General features: G+C 27.9%; 2 protein-coding genes across 2 annotated transcripts; both read right to left on the bottom strand.

Moving 5' to 3' along the window:
* Positions 1-1,311: 1,311 nt before the first annotated feature.
* LOC136080418 (probable DNA-directed RNA polymerase subunit delta) lies at positions 1,312-2,678 on the bottom strand. The gene is made up of 3 exons (XM_065797038.1): positions 2,047-2,678; positions 1,376-1,535; positions 1,312-1,320 (listed from the first exon to the last, which is right to left on the bottom strand). The coding sequence occupies exons 1-3, from the start codon at positions 2,676-2,678 to the stop codon at positions 1,312-1,314; spliced, it is 801 nt and encodes a 266-aa protein (XP_065653110.1).
* Positions 2,679-6,526: 3,848 nt separating this feature from the next.
* On the bottom strand, positions 6,527-7,982 carry LOC136080417 (uncharacterized protein MG328-like). Its single transcript, XM_065797037.1, has 3 exons — positions 7,782-7,982; positions 7,610-7,705; positions 6,527-7,429 (listed from the first exon to the last, which is right to left on the bottom strand). Exons 1-3 carry the CDS (start codon positions 7,980-7,982, stop codon positions 6,527-6,529), a joined length of 1,200 nt encoding a protein of 399 aa, XP_065653109.1.
* Positions 7,983-17,094: the final 9,112 nt, after the last annotated feature.

The raw sequence follows: 17,094 nt of genomic DNA, 5'->3' as shown, positions 1-17,094 counted from the left end.
TATATTGTGTAATGAAAAAAACATACGATTATCCAATCACTGGTGTCAAAAAATTATATATCACAATATCATAGATCACACTGGGAAATCATTATTAACAATGGTGAAGCCTGAATTTAAAAAAGTGGAGATTTATATGTTGTCACCATGGGAGTCTTTGATGGCGCAGAAGTTTTTGAGTTAGTTGGAATATTTATCTTATTTTATGTATTACAGTCTTACAACAAAGATGAATTTAAATTGTAGAGAGATAATGGTCTAGAAGTGTTTAAGAACTGGAGTGGCCAACAAATGGAAAAAGTCTCCTTATATCCATCAGCTGTAATTTCAAAGTTGTTAGTTATCTGGACTTAATATTAAATCGTAAAGACAGTTTTTTCCAGCCTTATTGCAAGCCTGGTAATTCAATTAGTTACATGCATGCTTACTATCAAACTGATATTGTCAATTTATTCTATAACAAAATTTTTTTAAATAATCCATTCCTCTTTATCAAGATGCATTATTTAAATTAGATTTTATCTGCAAATTTGCTTACCATTTGAATTAAAAACTGGACAAATTCAATTATCACAAAACATAATCTGATACAACTCACCTCTTACTACCAATGCTGCAACAGAAATAGGCAGTTGTTTTTTGGCCATGGTAGACCTGCACTTTCCGGTTGGTCAGAAACTTCACAAGATAATCGAAATACCATTAAAATAAGCTACTGATGTATGCCAAACATTAAGTCCATCATTAATTCGCACAATCACAAGATATTGTATAATCAAGGTACAGCTGAGGAAAAAACATGCAACAGTGTCAACAAATTCATATGCTCCATGAACAATCACTGCTTGACAAAGCCATCGTGTTGTCAAATAAACCTAACTACAAAGAAAAAGTATATTTTGGCTTCTGTGAAACTCTGTTCCAATCTCAGTATGCTAATCATCTAAAATCTTTAAGCATTAATAAATAAAATGATACAGAGTTGTCTAAAGAAAATTGAATACTAAGATAATGTACTAATTAGAAATTATTATTAGAAGCATAGACATTGGTGGATCCATGGTAAATAAATGCAAAAAAATGTTTGTTTTTTTAATAGTTTTTGTTAGATAAACAACCTATCTTTTAGAGGAAAGTGATTTTTATTAATTGTTCATATTAAAAATCTGTTTAAAACAACAAATTTTAATCTTATGTTAATTATTGTTCATAGCAATAGTAAGCCACTAGGGTTGAAATTAGGCCGGGGCCGGGGCGAAGTTTAATAAAATATAGCCAGGGCTGGGTTTCTGATTGGGGCTACAGAGACATTTATACATCCTAAAGTATATTTTTTTATTTCAAAATTCATATTATACTTTGTATATATATAAACATTATGATCAACATGTTCATCATAACCATCATTGCTATCATCATCATTATCATCATCATCACCATCATCATCATCATCATCATCATCATCATCATCATCATCATCATCATCATCATCATCATAATCATCATCATCATAACCTTTCTCTTTTATGCTGTTTCTTCAATCATGGTAAATGCTCAAACAAGCTATCATCTCTATTATGATTAACCAAAACTCACTCTTGCTTGGTTTCTTATACAACAAATTGCATCCTTTTACTGTATCTGTCCCTTCACGCTATAAAAACTTTTGTTAATCCAGATTTTTTCCTTGCACATCAAAAAAACCTTTCAACTCTTACCCACCTTTATGTTTTTCTTTTTTATACAACCTACAACTTTTTAAGTCTTAAGTAAACCTTTTCCTTGCTTTTTAAATTATTCTTTATTTTAAAACATCAAAATAGACTGTCCACCAAACCGCAAAAGCTTAAAAGCATAGATGTTAAGCTTATAAAAAATCTTGTTAAATGAAATAAATAATTAACAAAAATCATATTTATAAAATAAACTTACCTTAAAAATCAATCACAGAGTTTTTTTATTTTATTTTAGGAGTTGTCAGATTCGCTAAATGTTTCAACAGACTAGTTTCTTTTTCATTTGTTAATCCACATCATTGGTAAACACCTTTTTAGTTTTTTGTTGGACATAATCTCACCCTCAGTGAAACTATTGTATGCAAACACAAATGCACAGAACTCCATTATTGTTAGGTTTACAAATTGATAATGATAACCCAAGTTTGTTTCAATTCTCTCAATAAAACCAGAAAGTCTATCTTCAACATCATTAAAGTCACTAAAACAAACTTCAATTTCTTTTCTGGAAAAAACAAACTTATTTTCCATCAACAAGCAATATGCAATTTTAGAAATATTAAATATAAATTTTCTATTATGATCATTTTCCATCATCTTATAAATCGGCTCGTTAGCTCTGTTGACAAGTTTTTGAAAAAAATAAAAAAATATACTAGCATACAAATCTGACATAGTTAGGTAGGAATATTCATCTCTATGCTTTGATTCAGAAATTATTGCACAAATAAGAGACAAATAAAAAGGCACAGATGCCATGACTTTTGAAATAGGAGATTTATTTAAAACTCTTTTAAGAGTTTCTTTAGTATCATTATTGAATAAATTATCTTCTATATAAAAATTAATTCCACTTTTGCTAACCCCATTATTTGAATAGAAAACATTATTGAATAAATTATCTTCTATATAAAAATTAATTCCACTTTTGTTAAACCCCATTATTTGAATAGAAAACATTTCTATTCAAATAATGGGGTTTAACAAAAGTGGAATTAATTTTTATATAGAAGATAATTTATTCAATAATGATAGATGATATAGTATGTGACAAAAGTGTGTTAAGACGTTCAGCAGCCACGACCATCAAACGAGCGGCCCGATAAAACGAGAAAACGGGCGGAAAACGGCCGGAAAACGGAGAAAACGGGTGAGAAATGGCAAAAAAAAAGGTCCCGAAAAACGGCAAAAAAAAGGTCCCAAGAAACGAGCAAAAAAAGGATTGCGTAATGCGCATGCGCAGATAGAATAAAGGATCAGGTGTAAAAAAATTTTTTTCATTTAAAAAACTGTTACAATTAAAAATAGGGTTACAATACTGATTTTTTTTGTTCTCTAAAAATAGGGTAGTTCTTTTTCACAAAATTCTCAAACGTCATGTTTGGGTAAAATTCTTTTCCAATCGTGATGTAGTGATTATAAATATCGAGTTCTGCAACGAATGGTTTGTTAAATTTTGTAGACATTTTCAAGACGAATCGTGCTTCTTCTGTTGACAAAACAATTTTTTTTACTACCAGACAATTAGAATTTCCACACATTGTATTAGTTAGCTAAAAAATAAAAAATAAAAATTTATTCATATAAATATTTACAATTGAGTTCAAATGGTGGTGCGTTGCATATCCATTCTTCTTCTTCTTTATTCGGTTGTTCTGGTTTTTCTTCTTTTTTATTAATAAATCTTAATTCGTCTTTTAAACATTCTTCAAAATTTAATCCTCTCATAGGTCTTTTTAATTTACTGTTTTTAATTGTTAGTTCGAAAGGTACAGCTTTTAGATCCCTCTCCCAGTCATCATTTTTAGTATTACTCATTTTTTATCAAAAAAAATAGAATGTTAGTATAAAGTTGTATAAAAATAGTAATAAAAAAGCGATAAAAAAGACAAAAATTTGATAAAAAATATATTTCTAAATAAAAAAAATACAAAAAAAAAGTTATTTTTGCAATTCACAAGCAATTCACATGTGCCACATTTTTTGTTACAAAAATATCGTTTATTGATCATTTGTGATTGTTTTAAACTTTCTCTTTGCAGTTTGAAAAAATAGGGATACATGGCTGTAAAAAAAGAAAAAATTGGGTTAATAGATAAAAATTTTATTTAAAAAAAAAAAAAAAAAAAATGAATGTACCTTTCATTTCATTTCGAACTTTTTTGCTGATTTTTCTTTTACTATATCCACTTTTATTCATTTTTTTATTTTTTTTAGCTATAAATATAAAATAACATCTTTTATATGTACAAAATTTTGAGATGTAATAAAATAATATTGCTGTAAAGCCCAATGAATATAATTTTTTAATAAAATATAAAAATGTTCATATTGTGTATTGTTTAAAAAAGGTTGAATATAATGCGAATTAAAAATTTCAACACTTATATATATAAAAAAAGCTTGATCGAAAAAAAATTCCAAATGTTTTCTATATAAAAATCGAGGTCCAATTTCAGTTGTCTTGTAAAAGTTTTGAGTCTAAATAATATATTTATCTGAATCGTAGTATTCAATGGGTATTACTTTGGCAAGTTCTTTTAAAAATGTTTGTATTTCAAGTTGTATTCTAGCGAGTCCCATATTTCTTTTGCATAATTGTTTCAAGGTAGGTACTTTTTCATATTTATAGTTGAGTCTTGTTTGTGGACAAAACCATACCCTTTTTTCATAATGCGTGTTGTATTCATCGAAACTTTTTCTTTGTACTTGTATTTTTGCTTCCATTTTTATTAGTTTTCTAGCTATAAATATAAAATATTATCCTTGTAATGTATAAAATTATTTATAATAATAAAATAATATTGATTTACTGCCCATTGAGCATATTTTATTATACAATTATAAAAAAAATCAACTTCTTCATCTTTAATAAATGGATTAAAATAGTGCAATCTAAACATTTGGTGTATATAAAATATAATTTTTTTTTGAATCCAAGAAAATAAATTGTGATCAGTAAAAAAACTAAATTCATCACTAGTATAAAAAAAATCATGAGAACTGTTTTCAGGATAATGACGATATAAAAATCCAAGCTGATCTTTTAATAATTCCAATTCAATTGAAATTCTTCTAATAGCTAATTTTCTTTTACATAATTCTTTTAACAATTTTATATTTTGATCCATGTTATTTTTTGATTCACTTATAAAACAACTGACAATAGGGATGATGTCGTATGCATAATAGTCTTTGCTTCTTTCGTAATTTTGCATTTTATTAGTTGTCTGAAAAAAAATTAAAAAAATTGATTTACAATATGAACATGAATAAAACAAGGTTCTGTAGTATAAAAATATTGTTGTTTGGCCCAGTTTATATATTCCATTATTAAATGATATAGTTTTTTCATTTAATTTATTTCTAGTTGTTTACGTGGATCAGCAAAATACGATATTTCTGTAAAAAGTAAATGAAATAAATTGTAAAGATAACGTCTTTGAAGATGAAAAAATAATAAATGTTTCTTTTTTTTTCGACATTCCATTCGAAAAAGATGTGTTTATGAAAGCTGTAAAACAATAATCTAATATCATCTTTATTTTTCCATTTGGAGAGTGGTAGTTTGGTTTTATCGAATACAGAAATGATTTTATTTTGTAACTGTTCAAACTCCGAACGAATTCGTTGATGTGCCAAGGTTCTTTTACATAAACCTTTTCAAGGTGAGTTTTGATTGATTTTCAAAGGTAAATTTGTTCGATTTATCCAATGTACTATCGTCATAATCAAAAACATAATAAGAAAAATTTCGTTCGCGTGGTTCAAACCAAATCAGTGTTTCCTGTTCAAAGTTTTTAATGTGAGAATGAATGTTTTCCAAATAAATGCAACGTTCTTTCGTTTTTTTGTCCAACTTTTTGACTTTTTTTTCTCGTTCCATTTGTCGTTCCATTTGTTTTCCACGTTTATGCAGAAAGTAGTGAAATGAAGTAAATTCTTTATCAAGTATGTCACCAATATTGCCCCAGTTGCTGCCCATTTTTTTAAATTAGTTACCTAAAAAAATTACAAATAGTTAATACAATAAAAAAATTGTTTCCCAAAAAAAAGTTTTAGAAGAAATCAGGTTCTTGGGCACATTCAGGTGCTTCGGTTGGTTGAGGTAAAGTGTTATAAAAATTCAAAAGTTCTTTTTGCTTGACTTCAATGACAGCACTTGGATATACTGCGTTCGGTGGAGAGTAAACTGGTGGTAGATTTTTAACTACACTTTCTTCATATGTAGGTAATCGTGGTATTTTATTTTTATATTTATTTACAATGTTTAAACGATGGATAGCTTCACACAATACAAGTAAATATTCCAATTTGTTTTCTAATGATTCATAAATATGTCCTTGTTCGTCTTGTATAATGTTATCTTTAAAGTACTCTATGATATCCATTCCATTTTTTAAAGTTTCTTTGATTCCTAATGGTATTCTGAGCATGAATTTGATAGATTTCACGTTGGCAATGGTTAGTTCAAGACTGATTTGTCTGAATATTTCTATTGAATTCATTTTTTTTAGTTAATCTAAAAAAATAATGCATAAAAAATAGAGATAAAAATGATGAATACATACAAAAATATATTATTGAATAGTAATCGTGATAAATAAATTATTATTAATAATAAATTGTTTTAGTTCTTTGTGTGAAATGAAATTTTTGAAACCAACAGCTACATTATATTCTTCGATAGGTTTATCAAGAGAACTAGCGTCTAAACTTTGAAGATAATTATCATTCGTAATAGTGTGAGCAAAAAATTTATCTTTATCTCTCAAGGTACAAATGATTTTTTAGGTAAAAGGCCATTTTAAAGCATCATCAAGGTCACCTCGTAATAATTGAAAGTAAAAGGCTAGATTGTTTACGTTGTTACTTCGAGTATAAATTTTCATACGATAACGATAACCTTCTGATGTGAAAATGGGTTGTGAATAAAATGCTTCATCTAATAGTAGTCTGAGATTCATTTGATCGAGTTTGATGATTTGTGTGTCTTTAAAGATGTGTTGTATTACTTTTACTTCTTTGGGTTGTTGAATTGATTTTTTAAGTACTAAGAATTCTGTGGTGTTTTCTTCTACGATTTGATTGAGTTTTATGATTTCTTGTTTGAGATTTTGTATATCTTTTTGATTTGTTAACATGTCATAGGTAAGTTTTTTTAATTCTAGCATTTCGTTGTTGGTTTCTTCCAAGGTTTGTTGTAATTTAGCATTCTGTTCTTTCAGATTTTTAATTTCTTGTTCGTCTTCTCTTTGTTTTTGCAAAATATCTTTATAATCAGCAATTTGTCTAGCAATAATTTCTTGAAGATTTTTAATGCTATTCATGTTGTAGTTGAATGCAAGATTTAAATAGTTTAAGTTTGTTTTACCATCTTGAATGATTTGTTCCATATGTTGATGTTGTTGATTTTTATACTGATGAAAACAAATAACAGAGTGTTCATAGTAATTGTCATCCATAACAGTGTTGCAATAAAAGCATATTATTGGTTCATTTTTGAGAACTTCGTAATCACATTCGTGATTTAATAAATCTTTTACTTTATTTTTGCATGTAAAACAGTCATGATAGTGGATTTGTTCCAATTTGTCTTTGGTGCATTCGAGTTGATGATTCATAAGTTGATCTATAGTTAATTTTTCATCACAAAACCAGCATGGAAATTTGTCCATTTTTTTTATTAGTAGCTGAAAAAAAAACATTTATTTATATAAAAAAGCACAAAAATAAAAAATACACACGTCTTTTTTTTAATATAAAAGAATGAACAAATAAATAAAATGACTCAATAGAATAAATAAAAGAATTAAAATTAAAAAAATGTTCATTTCATTGTCTTTGTTCTCGCACAAATCACAAAAAGTCACATTTTCTACTTTTAACTCGTTTTCATCAAATAGATCGCCAAAACCAGGAAACATATCATCGAAATTTTCATCATTATTATTCATTTTTTTAGTTATCTAAAAAAAAAAGATATATTTGCAAAAAAAATAATTACAAATTTAGTTCTGGCAAATCATCCATTTTATTCATAACATCAATGATATATTGTTCCAAGTCTATTTCATTCAAAATTTTGTGAATTTCATTTTCTATTTGATCTACTTCTTTTTCTACTTCTTCTTCTATTACTTGTTTTTTCAGTTCTTCAATATAATCCATTTCTTCCATATCTTCTGCTAGTAATTGTTCTAAATAAATTTCGTATTCTTCCTCTGTCATTTCTTCCCATTCCATTATTTCTTCCAATTCTTTTTCTTCTTGGTTTGTTAATAACAAGTCGTTGAAGAAAAGACTGCAAGAAAAAAAGATTAAAAGAAAAAATGAACAATTTAACGTTTGACGATGTTTTAGATGTAAATAAATATGATTGTAGTACGTATTATTATAGCGAAATTAAAAATAAAAAAATGAAGCTAGTGAACATTATAATGTGTTGAATGATTTTAGTTTACCCCTGACTCCTAACGATATCGACAAACCTACTTTTAAAAATAATACCATCCTACATTTAACAAGCATGGATGTTCCTAGCAATTTAACTCGAGTAGATGAAAACCTATCCTTCTTAGAAAACAATTATGGTTTAAGAATGGAATCCAAACCTTCTATCAAACAAATGTTAACAGACATTCAAAATGATATCATTAGCAATCCCACTAGAAAAATTCCATTTTATCTCATAACAAAAAATGTTGTTTTATACACCAATTTTCAAACTTTACCAGGTGACACATTTTTAAACTTTGATATTTTGGATATGGAAAAAATGTCATCGTTTCATCAAGAAGCAATGGCGAGTATATTGTCTTCAGCAAAAATTTTTGGTAATGGTAGTCCAAGTCCTTATCAAGACGATTTTTTAATTAGACGTTTAGAACTTTTTAATACTTCTTTAAATAGAAAACTTTATTTTACTGACTTTTTTCCAAGTTATCAAAATAAAATTTATGCTATATCCAACCGAAAATATTTAAATTTGAAGTATTTATTTGATTTTAATACACACTTCCGTTATGTAACTAACAACGAAAATACTATCATTTCAAAATTAAATATAGATTCAAACATGAACATCAAACAATATATACAAGCCTATTCATACATTAGCGTTCCTAATTATAATTTTTTTTTTTTATTATAAACCATTAGTTGATCTATAGTTAATTTTTCATCACAAAACCAGCATGGAAATTTGTCCATTTTTTTTATTAGTAGCTGAAAAAAATTTTTTTGGTATTATAAACCAAAAACAAATGAATTTATCAATAATCCTTCTTATCTTTACCCTATAAGATCGGGTATTGGAAGCAAAACGAACGAAAGAGGACTATCCTGTTTTGGTTTTTTTTCAAACAGAACAACCGCAGATCAATACACTGTTCAAGATTTTATATCTTTACTGCAATATGATTATCTTTCTCACAAATCAAGATATGATATTTATATAACTTGCTATATCATCCAAAAGTAGCTCCAGGTGATATAGCAAATCTAACACCTCAAAGAGAAATCATTTTAAACAATGTAGAAGAAACTTTTGTGCGTCCTTTTATTCATGTCATGGTAACACCGAAATATGGCGGAGCACTTGTTCAAAACTCTCCGACAAGTCCTATTGTTCCAGACACACGCGATACTAATATTTTATCCGTTGATTTAGATATTTATATTAATAATATTTTACCTACTACAGAAAGCGTAAAAACAACTAAAATGAAACATGTTGTACCATTGCAAATTGCTTTTTTTTTATTAAAAATAATGACCAACTCAAATACAATAAAATCTGAAGGTAATATATATAATATAGAAACCGAACTCGTTGATATTCCTATCAAAATTAACTCTTTATGGAAAATTTGGAACGATCATATCAATGTTAAAGGCACTAACGGAAACTATACACAAGAAAAAATGACCTTAGAAGGTTTTGTAGAAATATTTAGACTTGCCATTATAGTAGCGTATGGAAATATAGCAACAAAATTCCTTTACGTTTATGGAACAGGTATAGGTGTTGAACCAACGGAAATCTTTACAAGTTTTTATCAAATATTTTTTCCGAATACAAGTCAAAGAAAATATTATCGATTTACATTAAAGAACATACCATTATTATCTTTACCAATACCTTTTTTTAACGTTGAACAAATCATATGGCCTGAACGAGAATTAAAAATGTTAGACTGTTTATACTGAAAGTATAAACTATCAACTACCTAACAATTTACTCAAATTAAATTTAAACAACATCACTTTTTCTGATTTTGTCTATGAGGGATCTTATCGTTATACTTGCAATAAACTAATAACAAGTCAAGAATATGAAATCGCTTCTTGCATTCCTAAAGACGGGTTAAATAATTATTACACTTTTTGGTGTTTGCCATCCTTTGAAAGACAATTATCATCACCGATACAAATAAGTAAAGCCTGAATTAATTAAATTAAATCTCTTTATTTTGAAGTGAAAGCAAATGAAATTTCTCCATACCATCGACAATTTGGAACATCTATTACTTTTCAAACTTTACCTTCCAATTTGCCTGACGATATTTATAAATTAATTTCAGCAACTTTGAGTTTAATAGCAAAATACAACGCGGAAACATTTATTGAAATTTTGCTATATTGCGAACAAACCAAACCCATTTTTTTAAATACCATCAAAGTACCTCTTGTCACAACAAGTACTTTAGAAAGAGCTACTACACCGAGTCATAAAACATGGTTAAATAGTGTAAAAGCCATTTTACAAGGAAATAATCCAACAGAAATAATATTTGAAAAAAGAGCGATGGTACTATTGTACAAACTTGGACAGACAGTTTACCGTTAAAAAATATCATTTTAAAAATGTATCAACCTGTTGGAAACAATCCTATACCTTATACTTTACCTTTACAAAGAGATCAATATAGTTTAACTCAACAAAACAATCCTTTTATATGCAAGTCGATCAAAATATGACCAACGCCATTTCACTAGATTTTAAAATTCAAAAAAAAACACTAGCTTTCTTAAGATGCGCTCTCGTACAAATTAGTAACTTTAATAACACCGTTTCCAATTTTCCTACTACTACAGACACTTACATTTTTATCAAATGCGATCAAGCTGTTCAATGTGGAATGTATATGAACAAAATTTATGTTCCCGGAATTGTTGCTTTTTTTAACTTGTTAGACTACACCAATCCTACTCAAGTCACCACCAATATTGATTTTACTAAAAATCGCAATACTGCTATTCAAGGACAATTATCCACCTTTTATATCAACGATGTAGACGATTGGAAACAAACAAGATGGTCGTTTCTCAATTCAAAAGCTGAACCGCTTACCTTTAATAATCTTAGTTCTAGCGTTTTTTTTAATCCTACGTTAAAGATTCAAATGGTTCCGTTTTACAATTAACTAGTTTGATTAGTATAAAATGATGTCTTTCATTTTTTATTATGATTAAGAAAACATAAAAAGAAAAAAGAAGTTGTTATTTATTTTCTCTCACTCTCTATTTTACAAAAATGAGTCTCTTTTGTGCCAAAGGTAGGTATCATAAAAATTTAGTCAATTTAGAAGAAAAAATGATGCAAGAATCAAAAATAAATCCTAAAGAACAATTCAATCAAATTAAAAATCACTTGCAACAATTACAAAATCAACTCACTCAATATTCTACTAAATCTGAATTGTTAAACATGAAATCCGAATTGGATGAAATCAAAAAATGAAAAAAGAAAAAAGAAGAAATAGAAGACAAAAAACCTCACAAGAAAATGAAAAAAAATGTACAAATCAAATCCAAACCTAAAAAACGAAATTATTCAGATTCTGAAACCGAAAGTTCAGAAGAAGAAGAAATTGTTGAAAAAAAACCTAAAAGCAAATCTACTCCTTTACACATTTGTTCATAATGCTTTCAAGAAGTCAATGCAGTTGACAAAAAAAAAACGCTTTATGTAGAAACTGTATTATCTAACAAAGTATTATCAAACTAAGTCCACTCATGCAGACTAACGAAAAAAAGAGAAAAAAATTGAATAAAAAAAGTTTAATTGAACTTGGTTACACTCGTGCTTTAAAAGACGTAAAAAACAAAAAAATACCATTTAAAAAAAACACTTCAGAATCAGAAGATGAATAAATAGAAAAAAATTATTTTTTTCTTTTTTTAAAAAAATGGGTTCATTAGCTAAATATATGAGAGATGGTGACGGCAATTGCTAAACACCCAATACAAACGGTCATGTTACTATCGAAGATGTTTTAGCGCAAGCCGACCACGAAAATCGTTTATTGCAAGAAGCAACAAGTGGTAATATTAGCGCAGAATATAAAGCTATATTAAATGAAAAATATCCTGGTTTTCAAACAGCTCAAGCTCAAGATGAAGTCATTGCTGTTAATAATCAAAAATTTTCTTACGATCTTACTTCAGACATGGCTAATTCAATTTCTTTTACCACTATACTTAACGAATGGACATATCCACAAGATTGGTATTTGGATTTTGATTTATTTCTTTATAAAAATTTGAGCACGCAAACAAGATTTACACCTACAACAGACGATGATTTAGCAAAAAAAGTGTGTCTTTGCAACAATTTTATTCATGCATTATTTAAAACTGTCAAATTTTATCCCAATTATCAAAAAAATAATACTACTTGTGCAAACAACGCTATCATTAATCGTTCTTATGATCGTTTTAGAGCAATGCTGATTAAAAAAAGTTATATGAAACCTTTTAGAGATTTGATGATTAATCCTAATTTAGGTTTAACAGAAGACACTGAAAATGCTACAAACCCTATAAATTATACTGAAACCAAAGCGCATATACAAGCCGCAGACCCTAATGGACTCATTCGACCTCTCAACAGTGCTGCAGCACCTTTTCCTGCACCTGCTGGTTATCAAACAGCACTAAGAGATAGATATAATGCTTTCATGACTGGAGAAAAAGGGTGTAAATTTAGAGTACCATTGAGTTTATTGTGTGAAGATTTTCAAATGAAAGAATATTTTGGAAAAAATAAACAAATTAGATTAGAACTTTATATTGAAAACGATATGAATCAACTATTAGAATGGGTAAGACCTATTACAGACGCTGACATAACAGCGCTTGCTAATGTGGGAGTGGCTATAAAAAACCCAATGATTTATTGCAATACCTATAGACTCAAACCCAGCTTGCCCTTGGAAAAATCTTTATATCTCAACAGTAAAAAAGACGAAATGTATACTTTACTACGTATTGCTCACTACGAACAAGTTGTCACCAATGTAGAAAATGTCGCCGAAGTCACTGTCAATTTGGGAAATATAAAAACAGCAGATCTTGTACCCCACAGCATTACATTTTTTGTTAATTCAAAAAAAGAAAGCGATCATTTAAGCAAAGGTTGTTTTACACCGGTTAAAATTGCATGCAACATTATTAAAAAAATCACCCTTTATAATTACAGAAGAACATTTGTTAACTCATCGGGTGATACTACTGAATACAATTTGACAAAGCAAGACGATCAATGGTCAATTTGGAGAAGTTATGCATCCTGGTCTAAAGGAAATACACCCTCTACTTTTAATATTAACAATATTTGCAGATTTTTATAATAGTGACGATGATAGTTTTTTGAGACATCCTAAATTGTACTTTAGTACTACTAACACTACCGAACCTTTAGTCATTGACACCACCAGCGATTTTAATTTCATCAACGATAAACCTCCTGCTACAATTGCTGGAAATAATTCGTTTCAAATCAATGTACAATTTACAGAACAATTTAAAGGTGTAATTGTTATGTATTTTCAATATCCAGCTCAAATTGTAGAAAGCGGGTCAGGAGACGACACTGAACTCAACTATATTCCTACCAAATTTAAATCGTCTTAATTTGTTATAAAAAATATTTTTTATTTTATTAAACGAACCCTATTTGTATTCATTATTTTATAAGCAAACGACTATTTATTTCTAAAAAAAATCTTAAAAATCATAAATCTTTTTTTTTTTAATTTCTTGTGTTAATGGTTCGCAGGCGTACAAGAAGAAGCGGTCACCGCCGTCGACATCATAGAGGTAGCGCACAACATCATAGAGGGAAAGGAAAATTTTTTACCAAAGTTAAAAATTTTGCTAAACGTCTACTAAAATCAAACGTAGGAGGTTACGCTTTGGATTATCTTCAAAAACAACGCAATGCGTAAAAAATTTTGTTGCACCGCTTGAAAAATAAAAAACAGTTCGTGTAAAAAAAGAGGGAGGGGAAGAGTTTATTTACCTCCTTTAAAAGGCGCAGGTGGAGAATTACGACCAATCAGTCAAAAAGAGGATTTTAAAAAAGCGGTTTCTATGATTCCAGCGTTTAAAGGTTTGTCTAAATTTTTTTGACCCAATTAAGACATTTAGCATACACTTTAAGAAAATTTTAAAGTTTACCCTTGGTATGTAGCTTAAAAGAAACAAATGCAAAAAACAAATTTGATCATGTTAAAAAAACACAACTTTACAATATATATTTACTTTAACCGTCCTCAAACATGTCGTAATGCATAGAAAAAGAGGAAGAGGAAGAGTTTATTTACCTCCGTTAAAAGGCGCAGGTAAAAAATGTTTAAGAAGACATTTAAGAAAACGCATGCGTGGTAAATTTTTTTATTTTTATTTCTTTTTTTTTTTTTTGGTTTACATTTGTTAATCGTTGTACAGCTTAAAATAAAAAATAGTAAAAATAATAATATAAACTTACAATGATGAAAAAATAACAAATATAAACAAGGTATCTGAAAGAAGATCACAAGGATCTTGTCGTCAGAACCTCAAATAAGCATTTAATAAAGATAAGATAAAAAAAAAAAGTTAATAAACTTTTACAAAACTACAAGGTAAATAATCTGATCTGAAGAAAGATCAAGATGATCTTGTCATCAGAATTGTATACAAAAGTAAACCAATGTCGAAGTTAAAAAGTAAAAAGTATATGAACAATAAATAAAATTAGTAGGAATAAAATTCTATAAACGTAAACATGTATATAAACAATAAAAAAGTAGACCAAAAAATATTTTTAACTTTTACTACTAATAATAACTCAAAATATTATCTAATGAAAGAATGAGATTTTTCAGTTTTTTTTTAAAAAGGCAAAAAGTAATAGGTACTTCAAAATTAAAATTCGGCAAAACAAGTTTATTCCAAAGGTGTGGCGCTCGATAGGTAATACAAAATTGGTTAAAGTTTGTTTGACAAAAAGGTTCATTTAAAAAGTTATTATTTCTCAAAGTATATTTACTGATTGGTTTAAGAGAAAAAAGATCTTTGAAAACGGCAACGGATAAGTTACTTATCCACATATATACAAAACATAAAGTATTAAATACATTTAACTCGAATATATTCAAAATTCTCATTTCGATAAAATAATGCTCCGAATGAGAGAAGCGATTTGCAAAATTGATTATACTGATTGCGCGTTTCTGACGGAGATAAAGACGTTGCAACTTACTTTTTTCAGTACTTCCCCAAGCAATATTGGGATAATTTAAATAACTATTTATAAATGAGTAATAAAGTTGTATTAAGACTTTCTTATTGAGATAGATTCGTAATTTATATAGGATCCCCATGTTTTTAGAAATTTTTGTGCTTATATAATCAATATGGTGATTCCAAGTAATATTTTCATCAAGATAAAGACCTAAAAATTTTGTAACAGAATCTCTTTTGATTTCCTTTTGATCAATAAAAATTTTAGGTAAATTTGTAGGGAGAATTCGTTTTTTTTGTAATCGAATGAAATAACACCCATTTTGTTTTATTAATATTTAAGGTTAACTTATTACACTTAAACCAATTAGATATATGTCTGAGTTCTTCGTTCATTGTTTTAAAAAGTTCAGCGATATCATAGTTAGAAAGGAGTAGGTTTGTATCATCTGCATACATAATGCTCATTAGTTTTGAAGCTTTATTTAAGTCATTTATATAAATTAAAAAAAGGAGAGGTCCAAGAATTGAACCTTGTGGAACTCCACAAGTATTAAGAAAAGTGGATTGAGAATCATTGTTAAATAATACAAACTGTTTTCGATTAGATAGATAACTTTTAAACGATTTTAAAATTTTATTTTTTATTCCGTAGCATTTGAGTTTATGAATCAAAATATGGTGATCGACCTTATCAAAGGCTTTTGATAGGTCAATAAAAATTCCAAGTGTATATTGTGATTTTTCAAATGATTTTGAGATTTCACGTACAAAGTGGATAATAGCATGTTCAGTTGAGTTATCTTTCTTGAAACCAAATTGATTAATGTAAAGTAGATTATTATCATTAAAGTACTTGTATAATCTGTTGAACATAATTTTTTCTAGGATTTTCGAAAATGTGGAGAGAACAGAGATGGGGCGATAATTACTGATTTCAGATTTGTCCCCTTCTTTAAAAATAGGAATAATTTTGGCAATTTTTAATTGTTCTGGGAATACTCCTTGATGGATAGAAGTCTTAAAGATTTTAAATAGAACATCTTTAATTTGTTCAAAGCAATCTATAATCACGTTTCCATTAATTTGATCTGCTCCAATTGCCTTATTTTTTTTTAACAGATTTGAAGGCTCTTTCGAACTCATCAAAACTTAATTCGGAAGATAACTCATCTGAACAAATGCAATTATCCAGGGATTCTAAATAATCAGTAAACAAAGATTTGGTTTTAGGGATTTTTTCAGACAGTGTTGGTCCTATATGAGTGAAGTATTTGTTAAATTCTTGAGCTATAGTTTTTGGTTCATGTAAACTTTTGTTATCGACTCTAACCATTTGTGGCAGGAAACCGGAGCATGATTTTTTTTTGCCAATAATTTCCTTCATTATTTGCCACGTGCGCTTTGTGTCGTTTTTAAATGTATTGAATAATTGGGAGTAATAATTTTTCTTCAAGTTTTTGCGAATTTTTTCAAATAGGTTTTTATAGTTCTTATAAATTTTTTCGCTTGAAGCTGTTTTTGTTTTTAAAAAATTTATATATAATTTTTGTTTTATTCTGGATGATTTTTTAAAACCTTTAGTAAAAAAATAATAATAAACATTTTTGAAAATAATCTCAATGTAAATGGGGTAATCATAGAAAGAGCGCATAGAACTGGCATTATTGAAAAAAAAATCCAAGAACAATTGTAATTAAGTTACTTAACCATAAAGACAAAGTAAAAATCCTAAAAAATGCCAATAAACTGAAAGGATCCGGAATTTATATCAACGAGGATTTTTCGCTGGAAACTTCCACAATAAGAAAGAAACTTCTTGAAGAAAGCAAATTGCACAGGATAA

The sequence above is a fragment of the Hydra vulgaris genome, chromosome 05, assembly GCF_038396675.1.
Source record: "Hydra vulgaris chromosome 05, alternate assembly HydraT2T_AEP".
Classification (NCBI taxonomy): Eukaryota; Metazoa; Cnidaria; class Hydrozoa; order Anthoathecata; family Hydridae; genus Hydra; species Hydra vulgaris.
The sequence above is the reverse complement of the archived record's forward strand: the minus strand, read 5'-3'. Positions and strand labels throughout refer to the sequence as shown.